Source organism: Geotrypetes seraphini, chromosome 19 (genome assembly GCF_902459505.1).
Source record: "Geotrypetes seraphini chromosome 19, aGeoSer1.1, whole genome shotgun sequence".
NCBI classification, from domain to species: domain Eukaryota; kingdom Metazoa; phylum Chordata; class Amphibia; order Gymnophiona; family Dermophiidae; genus Geotrypetes; species Geotrypetes seraphini.
In genome coordinates, this window is record NC_047102.1 from 20,271,831 (window position 1) to 20,287,992 (window position 16,162).

Sequence of the window (16,162 nt, forward strand, 5' to 3'; positions counted from 1 at the left end):
TCTGCGGAGGCAGAAGATAATTTGCCGAGGTCGCCTTTTTCACTTCCTGAGTCGTTAGAGGAAGGTGAGCTAGATTGGGACGCGGAGAATCTCCCGGGTAAGGAGGTGGATGACCCTTCCACTCTCCGTTTGTTCCATAGAGAGGAACTTTCTTCCTTAATTTTGCAGAGTTTGAACATTGCTCAGGAATTTGCTAAGGTGGCCGGTAACCCCCTGATGGCAGGTACACGTAGGCCGCCTAAGTCCTTTCCGGTCCATGAAGCCATGCAGGAGCTGATCTCGGCGCAATGGGAGGCGCCGGAGGCCAGTTTGCGGGTGGCAAAAGCCATGCGGCTCTTGTATCCAGTGGACCCGACCGAACTGGAAAAGTTTAGATTACCTAGGGTGGACGCTTTGGTGGCGGCGGTGACTAAAAGAACTACCTTGCCGGTGGAAGGGGGCGTGACACTAAAGGATGCGCAGGATAGAAAGATTGAAGCATCCCTAAAGATGTCCTTTGAAGTAGCTGCTGTTACCTTACAGGCCGCAATCTGCAGCTCTTACGCGGCGCGTGCATGTCTGCAGTGGTCACAAGGGATGACCGATAATTTACTGGAGTCTGGGGTTCTGTCCCTTCGGAGCTGGCTGATTTGGAGTCCGGCTTGGCTTATTTGGCAGACTCCTTATATGATATTATTCGGGCGTCTGCGAAACAGATGTCTCTTTCTGTGGTTTCACGCAGATCCTTGTGGCTCCGTCATTGGGCGGCCGATGCAGCGTCCAAGCTTCGGCTGGTGAGACTCCCTTTTAAAGGGGGTTTATTGTTTGGAGAGGATTTAGATAAACTGGTGAAGGATTTTGGGGATGCCAAAACTCAGCGTTTACCGGAGGACAGGGCGAGGCCCCCGGTAAGGTCCTCATCCTCTAGACCGCGTTTCCGGGATGTTAGGCGTGCCAGGGCTGGTAAACCTTTTTCCAGGTCTGCGTCTGGCCCGTTCTCTGCTTCGAGACCTCGGTTTCAGCAGAGGAGTTCCTTTCGTACGACGAAACCCTCTTCAGGGCAGTCAACACGTACCCCAGCCAGTCGCACTCCACAATGACGGGGGCTTGGCTCCCTCCGCCTTGCCCTTAGGGGGTCGGCTTTCGGCATTCCGGGCGGAGTGGGCCACAGTCACGTCCGATCAGTGGGTGTTGGACATTGTTCAAGACGGGTACAAATTAGAGTTCGCCTCTCCCGTCGTAGATTCTTTCTTGGTGTCCCCGTGCAATGGGGCGGCCAAGGGAGACGAGGTCCGCAGGACTCTTCAGGTGCTGCTCGATCTGGGGGCGGTGGTACCGGTGCCCCCGGAAGAGGTAGGCCGCGGTATATATTCCCTTTACTTCATTGTACCAAAAAAGGGGGGGTCCTTCAGACCGGTGCTGGATCTCAAAGGAGTCAACAGATTCCTCAGTGTGCGCCATTTCCGAATGGAGACTGTACGCTCGGTTATTGCGGCGGTAAGACCGGGAGAGTTCCTCACGTCTCTCGATCTCAAGGAGGCGTACCTCCATATTCCGATATGGCCTCCGCATCAGCGGTATCTGCGGTTTACGATTCTGGGCCAACATTATCAGTTTCGGGCAATGCCCTTTGGCCTGGCGACGGCTCCCCGCACGTTTTCCAAAGTCATGGTGGTGGTAGCCGCTTTTCTACGCAAGGAAGGGATTCGGGTACACCCTTACTTAGACGATTGGTTGATCCGCGCCTCATCCCGACAGGAGAGTTTGTTTGTAACTCAGAGAGTAATCTCTCTCCTTCAGTCGTTGGGGTGGATTGTCAACTTTCCCAAGAGTTTTTTGTCCCCAGCGCAGTCATTGGTGCATCTGGGGGTGCGGTTCGATACGGCTCTGGGGAAGGTGTTTCTACCCCGAGACCGGGGGGAGAAATTGCAGGCTCAAATTCGCCTCCTTCTCGGGTCGGCCAGACCTCGAGTGTGGAATTATGTACAGGTGCTGGGCTCCATGGTGGCGACTCTGGAGGTGGTTCCCTGGGCCCGAAGCCACATGAGGCCCTTACAGCAGTCTCTGCTCTCTCGCTGGTCCCCAGCTTCTCTGAACTACAATGTGCGTCTCCAATGGAGTCCTCGAGCAGCTCGCAGCATGCGCTGGTGGCTACAGGACTTGCATCTTTGGAGGGGCATGCCGTTGGCCACGCCGGATTGGGTGGTGGTTACAACGGATGCCAGTCTGCGGGGCTGGGGAGCCCAGTGCCTCCAAACGTCGGTCCAGGGAATGTGGTCCTCCCAGGAGGCTCAATGGCCCATAAATTTGCGCTGCGGGCTTTTCAGGCACTGATTCAAGACAAGCCGACCAGGATCTTTTCGGACAGTGTCACGGCGGTCGCATATGTCAATCGTCAGGGGGGCACCCGGAGTCCGCAGTTGGCCGAAGAGGCAAGAAATTTGTTTCGGTGGGCAGAGGGGCATGTTCCGCTTCTGTCGGCGGCACACATTGCAGGTCACGAGAACGTGCAAGCGGACTTCCTCAGCAGAAATCTTCTGGATCCGGGCGAATGGGAGTTGTCGGCTCGAGCGTTCGGCCTGCTGGTCCGTCGTTGGGGGTTGCCAGAGATGGATCTCATGGCCTCTTCCCGCAATGCGAAGGTGCCTCGGTTCTTCAGCAGACGCAAGGAAAAGGGATCGGAGGGGGTGGACGCATTGGCTCTCCCGTGGCCTCCAGATTCCCTTCTGTATGTGTTCCCGCCTTGGCCCATGATAGGGCGGGTGTTGCAACGCATCTCTCGCTTTCGGGGCAGAGTAATCCTGGTGGCTCCGGATTGGCCACGGCGGCCATGGTACGCAGATCTGATGCAGCTGTCGGTAGGCGATCAGGTAGCGTTCCAGGTAACTCCGGACTTACTAACTCAGGGTCCAATTTTGATGGAAGATCCGGCCCGCTTTGGTCTTACGGCCTGGCTATTGAACGGTCAAGGCTAAAAAAGAAGGGCTATTCAGAACGGGTGATTTCCACCCTGCTTAAAGCTAAGAAGATTTCAACGTCAGCCTCCTATGTGAGAGTCTGGAGGATCTTTGAGACATGGTGCGGAAGACAAGGAATTGCGCCTTTCCGGGCATCTCTGCCGGCTATTCTTGCTTTCCTGCAGGAGGGCGTAGAGAAAGGGTTAGCATATAACTCTTTAAAAGTTCAGGTAGCGGCCATTGCCTGTTACAGGGGCCGGGTGGCTCACTCGGCTCTCGCGTCACAGCCGGACGTGGTCCGTTTCCTCAAGGGGGTGCACCATATCCGCCCGCCGGTAAAGCGAATTTGTCCAACATGGAACCTTAAGCTCGTCCTTGGGAAGTTGCAGGGGGCACCTTTTGAGCCTCTGTCAGCGGCCACTTTGAAAGATGTCACGCTGAAAACAGTTTTTTTGGTGGCGATGGCTTCAGCAAGGCGAGTATCGGAACTGCAGGCGCTTTCTTGCAGAGAACCCTTTTTGCGTTTTTCGGAAACTGGGGTGTCGGTGCGTACGGTGCCGTCCTTCCTGCCTAAGGTTATTTCTGCCTTTCATATGAACCAGAGTTTATTCCTTCCATCCTTCCGGAAGGAGGATTGGGGGAAACGATTTTTGTCTTTACGGCTACTGGATGTACGCCGTATGCTGCTTCATTATTTGGGGGTGACGAATGATTTTCGTCGGTCGGACCATCTTTTTGTCGCGTTCGCGGGTAAAAACAAAGGGATGGCGGCGTCGAAAGCGTCCATTGCGCGTTGGGTCAAGGACACTATTGCTTCGGCGTATGTGTTGTCAGGGAAGAAAGTACCGGAGCACCTTCATGCTCATTCCACTCGGGCTTTGGCTACGTCTTGGGCGGAGTCCGGGGGGATGTCTTTAGAAGAGATTTGCCGGGCGGCCACTTGGTCGTCGGGAAATACTTTTTCAAAGCATTACCGGTTAGATGTAGCGGCCAGTTCGGAGGCGAGTTTTGGCGCTGCAGTACTGACAGAGGGGGCATTGGCGTCCCACCCAGTTTGAGTTTGCTTTGCTACATCCCACTAGTCTCTGGATTCATCTGCTGCTTTGCTATGGAAGGTAAAATTATGGTCTTACCTGTTAATTTTCTTTCCTTTAGAAGCAGCAGATGAATCCAGAGCCCCTCCCCAAGGGCACTGTCTGTGTGTAGGGTGTTTGGTTGTTTGTTTGGTTGGGGCTATGGTTGGTAAGTGTATTATTTCATTGCTGAAAAAAAAAAATAATAATAATAATAATAAGAGAAAGACACATTTTCTACTGGAATGGAGTTTTGTGGCTGCTCATTCTCCTTTCGGGATGCTTGGGCAAAGTGCATAACTGAATCAACAGAAGGAACACCAGGCTTTAAGGCCAACTGTTAATCAGTTCTCTATCTCCACCTGCTGGTCGATGTGAGCTATACCACTAGTCTCTGGATTCATCTGCTGCTTCTAAAGGAAAGAAAATTAACAGGTAAGACCATCATTTTACCTTCCTGTTTTGAAAAGCTGAAAGTTGCATCAGAAGAAACAAAACAACCTTGTGCAGATCGGCGCCGGAGATATTTGTATTTTTGGCTGGCTCCTTTCTCCGCGCATTTCTCCTCTCCTCCCCGCGATTCCATATCCACAGTGTACTATAAGTATATGAATCGGGCAGGGGGGGCTGGTAAAACTGAGAACTGGCAGGGGGGCTGGGGAAGTTTTGGGGATGATTTGCTTTGGGGAAGCTGTGAATCTATGTTTCTAACTAATTTTACAGCTATGTTATACTTTGGATGTTCCTATTTTTGACATGATATTATTGCCTTGGTTAAATAAAATGTTTAAACTTAAAAAGCTGTGTCATTGAAAGTGAATCGAATCATCGATTCAACAGGGTGAATCGAATCGAATTGAATCAAAAGTTGTGTTCATTCCCCAAATGACCCTTCTCCCAGCCCCCCACACCTTAAACGATGTCAAGTGTTTTATAAGCATTGCGCTCATGCAGCGGTCAGCCTTTTAAACATGGTAGTGTTAGGTTATGGCTTTTATCAAGGGGATGTACAGGACAGAAATTCAGTCAAGCAAACATAAATTGGCCAATCAGAGAGAAGCTGTTTATTTCAGTTCAAATTCATCCTTCGAGATCCCTATTACACCTACTCTCTTCCTCCCTGGAACTTGACCGCTGCCTTATCAGCTTTGCAGTGTAGTGGGAAAATCAGAATGCTTCAGGCAGCAGCTTTCTTTCATCAGTGCTTTCTCTTTTCACTTTATTCTAAAATCCTTTTCCTTATGCACAGGTTTAGAATAAAACTTTAGCACTTAAACCCCTTAAACCAACCCCTTAAACCCCACATCTACCCTTCTTTTTCCATTCTAATCTTCTGCCTAAATTTCTATATAGTCCACTCTCAGCCTATACTCAAATAACTTGTATCTAAACTAAACTACTTATATTTAAACTACTGTTCTTAATTTGCTATATAGTCCCTATATTTAAACTGCTGCACAATCTCGTATGTCCAAGTATTTAAATCTACTGTATAATTGTGAATGTTTACTTGTAAACCGTTCTGAGCTACTGAGAGGACGGGATAAAAATCTAAATAAATAAAAAATATTTTTCTCTGTATTGGGCAGCACTAGAGTACTTGACACCCTAAGGAAGGATCTTGGAAAAGCCCCTGACTGGCTCGTGATTCTTTTTATGACTCAGGCAGTTTTGCTTATATCTGTGTAGCTACCAAGTGACCCAGTTACTATGGGGTGACACTTATTGATCTTTTGTCCCTGTGCATTGTGGTACGTGTAGTCCTGTCTCTTTCATTTGAAATGAGCACTTCTTGGAAACTGCTAGGAGCTGAAGGTGATGTGTACATGATCAAAAGAGGAGTGTCTGATCGCAGGAGGAACAAAGTCCAGCTTTTAGAGCCTTGAGTCAAGAGAAATCCTAAGTGTTGGACAATATGATATTCCTTCAGCCTAGCCTCATTTGTAAGCTGGTTTATTCATTCTGGAAAGAGCTGTTTCTTTTTGGAATAGCAAGATCTTTGTATATCATGTATAGGCTTGCAACTGAGGGGGGAAAAGTAGCCCCCATTGCTACTCCACTGATTTGTTTGTAAATTTGCTTGTCAAAAAGAAAATAGTTCTCATACAGACAGCTGAGACAGGAGGCGGGTGGGATCCCTCCTGTCCTGACCCACCAGGTCTTACAGCAGGCCTGGCGGAGGTCTACAACAGGTCCGGGAGGAGGGAGGGTGGGTGCTGACCTGAATAAAAGCAAAGACCCCCATTTTGGAGCCATTTTTGTTTATATTCAAGTCTATACAGTACCTTTGAAAGCTCATCATAAAATGCATTGAGTTAGTCTAATATAAATGGTATTACCTTATTTCCTTTGTATTTTATTTTATTTCTATATTACCTCATACGAGAGGAGTTCCATCCCCTTTATTATCTTGGTTGCTCTTCTTTGAACCTTTTATAGTACCGCTATATCTTTCTTGAGATAGGGAGACCAGAATTGAATGTAATACTCTAGGTGAGGTCGCACCATGGAGTCTTGTTAACCATCCATTTTTTAATAATTCCTAGCATCTTGTATGCTTTTTGGGCCGCCGCTACACATTGGTTTTAGCGTATTGTCTATAATGACATCCAGATCCTTTTCTTGGGCACTAACCCCCAAGGTGGACTCTAGCATCCAGTAATTGTGATTCAGGTTATTCTTCCTAGTGTGCATCACTTTGCATTTGTCCACATTAAATTTCATCTGCCACTTGGATGTCCAGTCTTCCAATTTCCTAAGGTTTGCCTGCAATTTTTCACAATCCGCATTGAACAGTTTAGTGTCATCTCGCTTGTTGTTTCAATTTGCAGATCATTTATAACTAAGTTAAATAGCACCGGTCCCGGTACAGATCCCTGATGCACTCCATTGTTTATGCTCCTCCACTGAGAAAACTGCCCATTTAACCCTACCCTCTGTTTTTTATCCGATATCCATTTCCTAATTCAGCCCTGGAATTTGATCCCACAACTTCAGAAGCTCTCCCACTAGGCCACTCCTCACCTCCCAAGATACCTATGTAACTTACATTAATCTGTAAGCTGCATGTGTGTGGGTGCCCTGCCTGAGCAGCACCCCTGGGTACGCCCCTCTTGTAAAGATGTGCTATGTAAGTTAAGCAGGTGTTTGCAGAATAGTGGTTAGGTGGCGTGCTGGCATGAATATATTAGTATTCTAAACATTTAAACAAGTACTATGCATGTATATGTTAGTTAGTGTACATAGCTAGGATATTCCAAAGGGAGTTGCAATTAAGACCATCACTGATGACTGGGTTTAAAAAAATGGTGACACAGAACAAAGCAGGAAGAGCTGCCATGGAAAAGTAATACGAGACCACAAGATGCTACTTCAAACAAGTATCAAGCATGTGCTAGTTCAACCCTTGTGCCAGGAAAGTTAATATTCAAAAACATTAAAATCTATCTTGAGATTTATTGTTATAGTAGGGGCCATTTGTCCTTTGGTTTCAAGGTTGAAAATGTTTGCTTCAAGCTTTTGTCACTGCACTTTGTGTGTATTAATGGATCATTTCTTTTATCCATACAATTAGACAACTGAGTCCAAAGGTGCAGTCTCATTTATTAATTTTTTTTGTCATAGGTGTTTGGACTTTGTAAAGCACAGCTGTGTATATTTATTGTAGTAGTCTGTTAGTGTTACTGTTAGTGGCTTCTGTGTTAAGAACATAAGAATTGCCATACTGGGACAGACCGAAGGAAGCCCAGTATCCTGTTTTCAACAGTAGCCAACCCAGGTCCCAAGTATCTACATAGATCCATAGGCATTGGAACGGGGGGGGGGGGGTACAAAGGGGCCGTGGCCTCCCCTAAAATTGCCACTTACTCACTTACTTAATTTTATCCCTGGTGGTCCAGAGGTGCAGCAGGCAGGAGCGAACTTTCCTTGCTCCTGCCCCACAACTAACTCGGTCGGTCGCAGCTTGTTTCTTCTGCCGCTGAGTGGCAATGAGCAGGCTTTGAAGCGCCTGTTTGGCGCTCAGCAGCTTCTTTGGTTCCCATGAATTTTCGCAAATTGCGAGAATTCGCAGGAGCCAGTCAAAGAAGCTGGGCACGATGGACCACTGGTCTGACGCAGCAGCGGCAATTCTTATGTTCTTCTCCTGCCTGAAGCTCTGCTTTATATTGGTGGGAACCCTGCCCAAACCTGTACGGAATCAACATGGGCAAAAACTCCCTCTGGCTCCCCCTTTGGCCAGGCTGCAGATTGCTCTCAGGGAAATAACGTGTTTCCCTGAAAATAAGCCCTAGCATGATTTTTGAGGTAAGTCTTAATATAAGCCCTACCCCAAAAATAAGCCCTAGTTATATCAACCCCCGAAGCCCCTCTCAAATGTCCCGACACCGTGTTTCCCCGAAAATAAGATCTAGCATGATTTTTGGGGTAGGTCTTAATATAAGCCCTAGTTATATCGACCCCCAGATACCTCTCAAATGACCCTGACACTCCCCGACTCCATCCCTGGATTCGCTGACAGCAGCGCTCCCCGCCCCGCTGTGAAGCCAAATCCCGCTGACCCACCCATCCCCCTGCACAGCATCTTTCCATCTCTCCTTCCCACCGTGAGACCCACATACCTCCCTCCAAACAGCAGCGTTGGTAGCACTCTAAGCAGGCTGCTTCACAATCTTCTCCTGCCGGGTCCTTCCCTCTACTGCATCACTGATGATGTCATCAGTGATGCAGCACAGGAAAAGCCACGAAACAGTCTGTTTAGAGTGCTGCCGACGCTGCTGTTTGGAGGGAGGTATGTTAGTCTTACAGTGGGAGGGGGTTAGCGGGGTTCTGTGGGGGGTGATGGGAGGGATAGAAAGATGCTGCAGAGGGAAGGCACAAAGGGATGGGTGAGAGGGGAGGAAAGCTGCAGCACATGTGGGGGAGAGAAAGGAAAGAGGAAGAATTGGGGTGGAAGGAAGAGATGATCATTGTACATGAAAAAAATAAGACATCCCCAAAAATAAGCTCTAGTGTGTTTTTTGGACCCAAAATTAATATAAGAGACTGTCTTATGTTCGGGGAAACACAGTAGTAGTGTTTCTTTAGAGAAGGTTTAAAGTCTTTTGTATGCTGGCTTTTAATAGCTTTCCCTTTAGACTGGCCAAACTTATCCTGCCAGGGACTGGGACTAGAAGGAGCTTTAATCCCCTTTGCCATGGCAAGTCAGGAGATGCACTAGACTTGCCACAGCACATAGTAAGGAGAAAACTGAGAGGTTGATACTCATTTAATTAGGGACACATCAGTTTAGCTTCCTCGGACATAGGCTTGAGTTGCAATACGCAACTTCAGGTAATCGGCCTGTAGGGTTGGATAAGTGACTTTGCTTTCAGCAGGGAGTGAACCTTTACCTTCAGATCTATCAGCTGCTTGTTTTAGTGATGAACTCCTATCACCAAGAACAGGCTTGGCCACTTCTGCTTTTGTCTTATTGCATGTAAGGACTTGTAGGAGACACAGGGAAAGCAGAGCTACAACTCCATTCAAAGAACAGGGCAAACCCGGCCCCTAATCACTTGGTAGCCCTGAGCAAGCTGGTTTACATCTGCTTTCATTTTGACATTCATTTCAATCGTATAGAAACATTCTGTGAAACAGATTCTCTTGAAGCAATTAAGTAGGATGAAAACTAGGGAGTCAAACCAGGAAATATGCCCTTTCCTCCCCCCCTAAACTCTACCAGTGATCTTCTGACATCTATTCTTACTGCTGCTGCTGAGCTTACCTTAGGCTCACATAGCGCGGTGCCCTGGCTTACCATTTGAACTTCCTGTGGGATATAACTGTGCAAGGACGTTGTTTTTGTTGTGGAGTGGCAATATCTAGCACTCTCCTTTCCCTCTCAGTTCAGTCCTTCGATATTGAAGCTGCCATGGAAAAGTCATTTTTAAAAGGGAGCTCATGCAAATTCTACCTCCTCTACTTTAGGTTCTAAGAGAAGAGACATGAGCTGTGAAAAGGAGAACAGAGCTGGAGTCAAACAAGGCTTGGGGGCGGGGGAGGGGAGCATGGGCTGTGATAAAAAGAGATGCGGATAAGGGGTTGGTTGAAGATAGAGGATATAGACTGAGAAGGAAATGGCAGTAGGGGTTGAGGCTGGAATATATTTTTAAAAAAGAGAGAGAGAGAGACCAGCCCAATTAACACTATTGCTTCCCTCCTAAACGATTCTTGGTTTACGCAGCTATGGGGAGAAGCTAATAAATTTTAACTCTTCTCCAAGATCCTTCCTCTTAGAACTCTTCTCTCAGTCTATCTCTGTCGGCCTCCTCCTCACTAAGGGGAAAATTCTCTAATGTTCGCGGTAAAATCCGATGGGCTGCTGTCGTGGCCGCTATTGTAATGATTTTAAAAAACACACATTTAGTTGAGGTTTGTGGAGAATCACAGAAGGTCACTAAATTTGCATGGAGTGAGTTGCTAGTGATAGCGATTGGCACATGCACAGAATATACCCACAAGAAAAGACCCTCAATTGAACATTGGCAGGAGAGATGCCCACTCTCTCCCACCTCCGCTGTCAAATAACCCCACCTGATATACCCCACCCCCAGCAGAAGGAGGTGGGGCTCTTCAACAGATGTGACAGTGGGAATGTGGATTGTGGAGTATTCTGAGTTGTTGATGGACTCAAGCCTTCCATTTTGATCTAGTTTTGGTACAGCCTTCTTGAAAATTCAGTTGCCTGTGTTTTTATATTACCTAGGAAAATAATTGGGATTATATTTAAGATGTGGGTGTAGAAGAGAACTAACTCTGTAGTGGATGAATAAGAAAATGTTTCAATTAAATGTTGGAAAATGCTCCTTGATGCCAGCAACAATGAATTGATCTGTTGCAGTAACAGTAAGATACTGGACACATGATGGTAGGAGTCCAATCAGCAAACAAGACTCTTGTTGCCACATTAATGACATAATTTGTGTCTTCTCTCCTTTTTAACAGTAGTTCATTTAAATCCCAAAGTAGCTTTTGCAGTTTTTTTAATTATTGAATTCAAAATCAGTTGTCTAAAATGTGTTAGGTTTTACATATTGATACTAGAATTTTATAGATGTTGTTCCATCTATATCAGGGGTGTCCAACCTTTTGGCTTCCCTGAGCCGCATTGGCCGAAAATAATGTTTCTGGGACCACACAAATGCGCAAACATTGCAGCAAGACAGAGGAGGGAGCCGGCAAGACGGTAAACACCCGGGGGCAGCAGAGGAAAACAGTGCATCGCCCTCGACCAGGGCCGCACAAAATACTTCACGGGGCCACATTCGGCCCGCAGGTTGGACACCCCTGATCTATATGGAGCAGCTTATTTAAGGCTAGTCTCTTTTAGAGAATGACACAGGGATGAAATTTGCCCCTGCCCCTGCCCCTGAGGACTCTGATCCCGTTAGAGAGCTGCACAGGAACTGGGCCAGTGGGAATCCCACTGAACCCATGGGGATCATATAGGGTTCTACACCCCCCCAGGTCGGCAGGGATCTCATAGAGATGGAGACACCTTAAGGTTGCTCAAATGTGTTACCTCAGTAGTGTGTTTCCTTCTTCCTGCCCTCCAGCTGCACTCGCCCCTCCGCAAAACAGTGTGTAGCGCTCCCAGCATGCCACCCACAGCCGACCCGGAAGCCTTCCCTCTGATGTTAGAGGGCATGAACTTGGGACATAGGATGGAGGAAGGGAGGGAAAGAGATATTGAGGTGGGGGAGGGAATAGAAAGGGAGAATTATTAGGCATGGGGGTGTGAGTGAGAAGGAAAGATAGATGGTACATTTTGGGAATGGAAGAGAGGAGAATTGTTGGGCATTGGGAGGGAGAGGAGTGAGGTAGAGGTGCATAGGAAAGAGAAAGATGAGAAAAAATGTTGGATAGGGTGTGGAGAGGGAACAGTGGGACAGATTGAAAGGGATGCAAGAGGGAGGAATGTTGGACGTGGTGGTGGAAGGAGAGATGTGGCATGGTACTGGAGAGGGGTGATAGATGGAGAAATGGGTCTGAGGATGGAGAAATGGTGGGTCTGAGGCTGGTGGGCAGAGGCGAAAAATGCTGGGGGGATGAGCAAGGGAGAAATGTTAGATGTGGCAATAGAGAGGGTGGGAGAGAGACCCTCCTGGATCTCTGTCTCTCTTTCTTTCTCTTTGCCTCTCTTCCCCACTCCCTTTGTAGCAAGGGATGGAATGAGAGTAAGAGAGATGGTGAACATGGGGTGGAGGAGAGAAGAAGACCTGCTGTGCAGGAATGGGAAGGGGAAAAAGAGGGAGAATGATCCAGGACAGAAATGAGGATGCTGTAGAATCGGAGGGGATGCAAAAGAAAAATGTTGCACCGTGGAAGGAGGAACCAATGGACAGCAATAGCTTGAAGAAGAATTTGCAAAAGACAGGAAAGCAGAAGAAAGAGAAACCAACTTGATGGAAAATAAATCAGACAACAAAAGTAAAACAAACAAACAAACAAACCAAGAATTTACTGATTGAAATATGTTGGCTTTGGGAAATGTATATAGCAGATGTCTTTGTATTGTGCTCGTATTCTCTTGGGAGGGTTTTCTGGTCTTTTCACTGCTATAAATTTTTTCTATAGTCTTATGCATGCCTAGTTTTGCTAGTCTCATAGGTTGTTTCTTCTTGTTTCATTCCTCTGTAATATATAGACTTTATTGTCTTTCAGGTGAACATCTAGAGAGTAACATGAGTCTGAGTGGATCTACAAGTAGCTTCCCTGGTTCCTCAAAGTAAGCTGGAGTTTTTTTTTGTAGAAATCTATGTGCTATGGGTAGGGGAAGTAGCCCAGAGGCTGGTACAAATGAAAGATCCATATTCAAAAAACACTGAGTAGGAAAGTTGAAAGTTAATTGGACAACGTCATCTGGATATTCAGCCTGTATCAGTATAGAATGACTGACTGACTATCTGGTCTATAGTTAACTGGATAAAGTTATTATTATTATTATTAGGATTTTTTTATATACCGCCTATCAAGGTTATCTAAGCGGTTTTACAATCAGGTACTCAGGCATTTTCCCTCTCTGTCCCGGTGGGCTCACAATCTAGCTAAGATACCTGGGGCTATGGAGGACTGAGTGACTTGCCCAGGGTCACAAGGAGCAGCGCGGGGTTTGAACCCACAACCCCAGGGTGCTGAGGCTGTAGCTCCAACCACTGCGCCACACACTCCTCCACCCCCTTTGTAGCAAGGGATGGAATGAGAGTAAGAGAGATGGTGGACATGGGGTGGAGGAGAGAAGAAGACCTGCTGTGCAGGAATGGGAAGGGGAAAAAGAGGGAGAATGATCCAGGACAGAAATGAGGATGCTGTTCAGTAACTTTAGGAAACCTATTTGGTTGACCCGTACAGAATATGAACTCTGATTGGCTAAAGTTAAAGCGCACTTTTGGTATATTCACCAGCACTGCCTCTTATATCTGGGTAATCTGTGCATACACACTGACTATCTACATGAATTTCAGATGATCAGTGATTTCAAGGGGAAGGAGCTGGAGGTGGATCATTTAAACATGAAGATTTGTTCGGCCAAACAAACCTTTTGAATATCGATGTCTGATAAATGAAATGTTAAGAAGGGGAAATTGGGAGAGTTTGTTTTAGAGAATGACTAGGAAGGAGGGAGTGAAAGGGAAAAAGATTCTGGGCCAAGGGGATGAAGAGTGAAAGAAAGAAACCCACAGCAGGAAAGAAAGGGGAGGACAGGCAGGTGAGCCAGATGCTGGAAGCAGGGGGGGAGGGGGGAAGAAAGAGGGAGAGAAGCTAGATGGGGTTGAAAAGAAGAGACACACTGGTATGAAAGAGGAAGATAGGGGAAATCTGGACACAGGAAGGTAACAGAAAGAGGGTAAATTATGTGCATGGGGCATAGGGACAGAGACATAAAGGGGACATGCCATGGGGATGGTATATGGACACGGGGGGTGGGGCAATGCCAGATACATAGGGGAGATATTAGAAATGGGGAAAATAGGAACACAGAAGCGAGATGGTTTGTGGGGATGGGACAGGGACTGAGCTCGCAGGCTCCAGCGGCTTGCACGAATTACATTGTAACTTGCCATGAAAATAAGAGGGAGGGAATAGAGAATGACACGGTGGCGGTAACCCGCCGAAACGGGGAAAGAAAAAGAGCAGTCACTGCGGGGATGGGGACAAGGCCATTCACCGCCCCGTGGAGCAGTGAATGGTCTTGTCTCCGCAGTGAGGCATCAAGGATCGCGCGGTCCACGCAGCCCCTGCCTGCCCGATAGATCTTAGTCAGCTCCCTCCCTTCACCTCACCTTAGTTTGCAGGCTTTCTTTTTCGGCGACCTGCACGCTTTCAAAGAGCCGCGCACACGCAGCTGCTCAGTGTTCAATCTTCTGCTCTGATGCAACCGGAAACAGGAAGTTGCAGCAGAGCAGAAGATTGAACACTGAGCAGCCGCGTGTGCGCGGCTCTTTGAAAGCGTGCAGGTCGCCGAAAAAGAAAGCCTGCAAACTAAGGTGAGGCAGCATTAAGATATAGGGCCGTGGAGTGCTTGAGGCTCAGTTGAGCCTTCCAGTTATCTGAAAATGCCACAGTGGAAAATAGTGGTTCTTTAGTGTATCTGATGTGGTTTCTTTGCTGAAAGGTTAATTCTCTGCCCTCTAGTAAAGGTTCTGAATGGAGGGCTGTTGGGAGTACAGGGGCCTTAGTCTTTCACCTCTAGAAATTTGGGCAAAAATGCTGATTTAAAGCTAAGTTGAAGTCATGTTGGTGAGTCTTAGCTTGGTTTGCAACAAAGATAAATACATTGGGGGGGTGGAAGGGGGGTAATTTTAAAAGCACATAAACTGCAGGTTTGTGTATGGAAATGACTTTTATCCCAGGACAAGCAGGCAGGTATTCTCACTAGTGGGTGATGTCATCCGACAGAGCCCCAATACGGACGTCTCGCAAGCATGTCTTGCTTGAAGAAACTTAGAAGTTTCGAGATGCCCGCACCGCGCATGCGCCAGTGCCTTCCCGCCCGATGGTCCGGGCGTGTCTCCTCAGTTCTTTTTCTTCCGCGGAGCTGAGAAGTTCACTTCAATTCTGCGCCCATTGATTCTGTTTTTTTGCCTTCTTATTGCCGCGGGTTGGGTTCTTTTGGCTCTCCCGTGCATTTATTTTCTTTCTTTGATTTCTTTTAAAAAAAAAAAAAAAATTTTTTACTTCCGATACCGGGTCGGCCGCATGGCTGGGGCCCCGCGCCTTCGACCTTGCGGCGGAACTTTTCCGGCCTATGTCCCGGCCGATCACCAGTTTTAAAAAGTGCAGCAAGTGCCAGCGCGCGATTTCGCTCACGGACCCTCATCGATGCTGCTTACAGTGTCTGGGCCCGGACCACTTTCCGAAATCGTGCCGGCCTTGCTCCACTCTGACGGCGCGAGCGTTTAAGCGCCGCTGTCTGCTGTGGGAGTCCATGTTCAAGATGGAAGCTTCGTTGGATCCTTCAGCTTCGACATCGACTGGTGCCTCGACTCCTTCGGCGAAGCCCTCTGCCTCCCCAGCCGCTTCGGGCCTTCTGAAACCAGCCTCGTTCACGCGGGTTTCGGCCTCGACCTCGGCGCCGGTGCCTTCCTCCGTCTCCTCGGAACAGGTATCGACCCCTATAGTTCCACCGGTGGTGCTTAAAGTGCCGAAGGCTGGCAAGCAAAAGCACGCAGCACCGAAAGAGCGTGGAGACCGTGCGGAAGGGCCCCCTTTTGGTGCAGATCCCTCCATATCGGCTTCGTTGAGGTCCATTCTGGAGGCTCAGTTTGTGGAACTCATGACCACCATGGGTCCCCGGCTGATTGCCTCGATCTAGGGTGACCTGCCAGTTCCGGCTCCGAGGGGCGGTCCGCCCCCCCCTCCTCCACCGCACCGTTCGACCTCGTTGCTTAGCGAGGAGGAGCGGCAGGCGGTGTCCAGTTCGTCGAGGCGGTCCTCGGGTAGTGCCATGCCTCCCTTGGAACCGATTCCCTTGAGAAAGGCCTCCCTTAGTGATATGCCTCCTTTGGAGCCTATTCCCTCGAGGAAAGCTTCGCTTAGCGACTTGCCCCCCTTGGAACCTATTACCCCGCCCCATGACACAGTGTGGCGTCCACCTTCGAGGCCTCCCAGTCC

At 48.1% G+C, this 16,162-nt stretch overlaps 1 protein-coding gene across 3 annotated transcripts in view; it reads left to right on the forward strand.

Annotated features, from left to right (window-relative positions):
- EPS8L2 (EPS8 like 2) overlaps positions 1-16,162 on the forward strand; it is a 282,798-nt gene that overhangs the window by 76,998 nt on the left and 189,638 nt on the right. For 2 of the 3 annotated variants that reach the window (XM_033928821.1, XM_033928822.1), the window contains one exon: positions 12,713-12,776. In XM_033928821.1, coding sequence (XP_033784712.1) covers positions 12,733-12,776 — 44 coding nt within the window. In that variant the 5' untranslated portion in view covers positions 12,713-12,732. Of the gene's footprint in view, positions 1-12,712; positions 12,777-16,162 lie in introns of those variants that run through there. The other variant, XM_033928823.1, reaches the window with a different exon arrangement.